At 36.7% G+C, this 1,939-nt stretch overlaps 1 protein-coding gene across 1 annotated transcript in view; it reads left to right on the top strand.

Annotated features, from left to right (window-relative positions):
- Positions 1–1,939, top strand: part of LOC107094308 (integrin beta-1-like) — a 27,158-nt gene that overhangs the window by 3,722 nt on the left and 21,497 nt on the right. The window contains exons 3-5 of the mRNA XM_015389852.1: positions 541–779; positions 1,096–1,251; positions 1,334–1,429. Of these exons, the coding sequence (XP_015245338.1) occupies positions 541–779; positions 1,096–1,251; positions 1,334–1,429 (491 nt within the window). The remainder of the gene's footprint in view (positions 1–540; positions 780–1,095; positions 1,252–1,333; positions 1,430–1,939) is intronic.

Raw genomic sequence — 1,939 nt, 5'->3', positions numbered from 1 at the left:
TATTTCAAGTGGCATAAAAAGTCTTAAAAAGTCTTGAATTTAACTTGCCTTATGCTGTAGGAACCCTGTCTATCCAGAACTCCTTAAGTGGAATTGCTTTAGTTTCACCTGATTTAAGAACTATTTTCTATCTGATTACTAATCGACTAATTTAAAAAAATGTTCAACAGATTGATTAATTAGCAAAATAATCATTAGTTGCAGGACAAATTCCATCCTGAAACCAAACATGTAACTGACTGCATTCATTAAATCAAAGATTTCCTTTCCTGCAGTTCTAAAGATTTTTAATCTGATTTAAATTTCTCATAGATAAAGCTCGAACTCATTGCTTATTTTTACAGATATGTTATATAGAATGGTCTTCAGAATCAGAAGAAATGCAAAAATGAATATTATAAATAATATTTTTTTTTTGCTGATATCTACTATTCTTTAATTTTTTTTTTTTTTTTATTGTGCTGCCTGGGATAATTTCATTGTACGAACTGTAAAGTGATATTTACCAAAATCTAAGTCTGACTGTAACTTTTCTCAAAGGTTTTGGGTCCTTTGTGGAGAAGACAGTCATGCCTTACATCAGCACCACTCCAGCCAAGCTGCTAAACCCTTGCACCGGCGACCAGAACTGCACCAGTCCGTTCAGCTACAAGAACGTGCTGCCACTCACTAGCGACGGAAACATGTTCAACAACCTGGTGGGTGTGCAACAGATCTCTGGGAACCTGGACTCTCCTGAAGGGGGCTTTGACGCCATCATGCAAGTGGCTGTCTGTGGGGTAAGCAAAATGATTCTCTACCATTCTCCCATCTCTTAGGAAATATCCACTCTGAGGTTTTAGGGTATTTTATTCCCCCGTTCCGTAAATTTCACCACTTGCTTGCAGCTACGCCTCACCAGATGTAACCAGTAAAGTTTATGGGCTGATTTCTTTCAGGAAACTTATTTTTAATGAGTCGTCTCAGCTCGCTGGGAGATTTTGGCTTCATATCAAAACCTCATTTGTATCTTTTTAAGCTGCTCATATAACAAGTTTCCTGGGATATAAGTGATCGCAGATCACTGTTTTTAAATTAATATTTTTTTTGTTTCAGGAGCAGATTGGCTGGAGGAATGTAACCCGCCTGCTGGTGTTTTCCACTGACGCCGGGTTCCACTTTGCTGGGGATGGCAAGCTGGGTGGCATTGTGCTGCCCAACGATGGGAAATGCCACCTAGAGAACAACGTTTACACAATGAGCCACTACTATGTATGCTTATTTTACTGCTTAGGCAATATTTATATGTTTTCTGTGAAGTGTAGTTAAAGATCCAACTCTGTTCTAATTTAAGGACTACCCCTCCATCGCTCACCTGGTTCAGAAGCTGAGCGATAACAACATTCAGACCATTTTTGCCGTTACAGGAGACTTCCAGCCGGTTTACCAGGTCAGCTCACATCAGCCTCTTTCTGTTCCATTTGAAGAAATAAATCTGAGATTTAAACTGAATGAAACTACAAATAATCACAAACTGATGCTATATGTTAATCTGGTCAACGTCTAATTCTGTATTTGAAGCATAATTCTGCATAAATTTGGAGAGTTTGCATGGGTGCTTAAAGTCCTTTACTAAGCTGAAATTTAATATTAATTTATCTACATATAACTGTAAATAGGAGGAAAAGAAAACCTGCATTTTTGTATTTATTTATTTATTCTTTTTAATTTAGAAAGACATTACATCCATTACACTTTAGTAATCACACCTTCATCCATTTAAGATTATAACTGAAGATATAAGCAGAAAGTCCAAGTGATTTTGTCCATGTTGCCTCTCTGGTATTTTTAACAGAATATCCATAACTTAATTGTAAAGATAACAAAAAACGAACAGAATTAAACAGTAATGGGGATTGCACCACCTCGAGTAATAAAAAAACCACAAAGACATAAGAGG

This window comes from Cyprinodon variegatus, unplaced genomic scaffold, assembly GCF_000732505.1.
Source record: "Cyprinodon variegatus isolate N-32 unplaced genomic scaffold, C_variegatus-1.0 Scaffold476, whole genome shotgun sequence".
Taxonomy (NCBI): domain Eukaryota; kingdom Metazoa; phylum Chordata; class Actinopteri; order Cyprinodontiformes; family Cyprinodontidae; genus Cyprinodon; species Cyprinodon variegatus.
The sequence above is the reverse complement of the archived record's forward strand: the minus strand, read 5'-3'. Positions and strand labels throughout refer to the sequence as shown.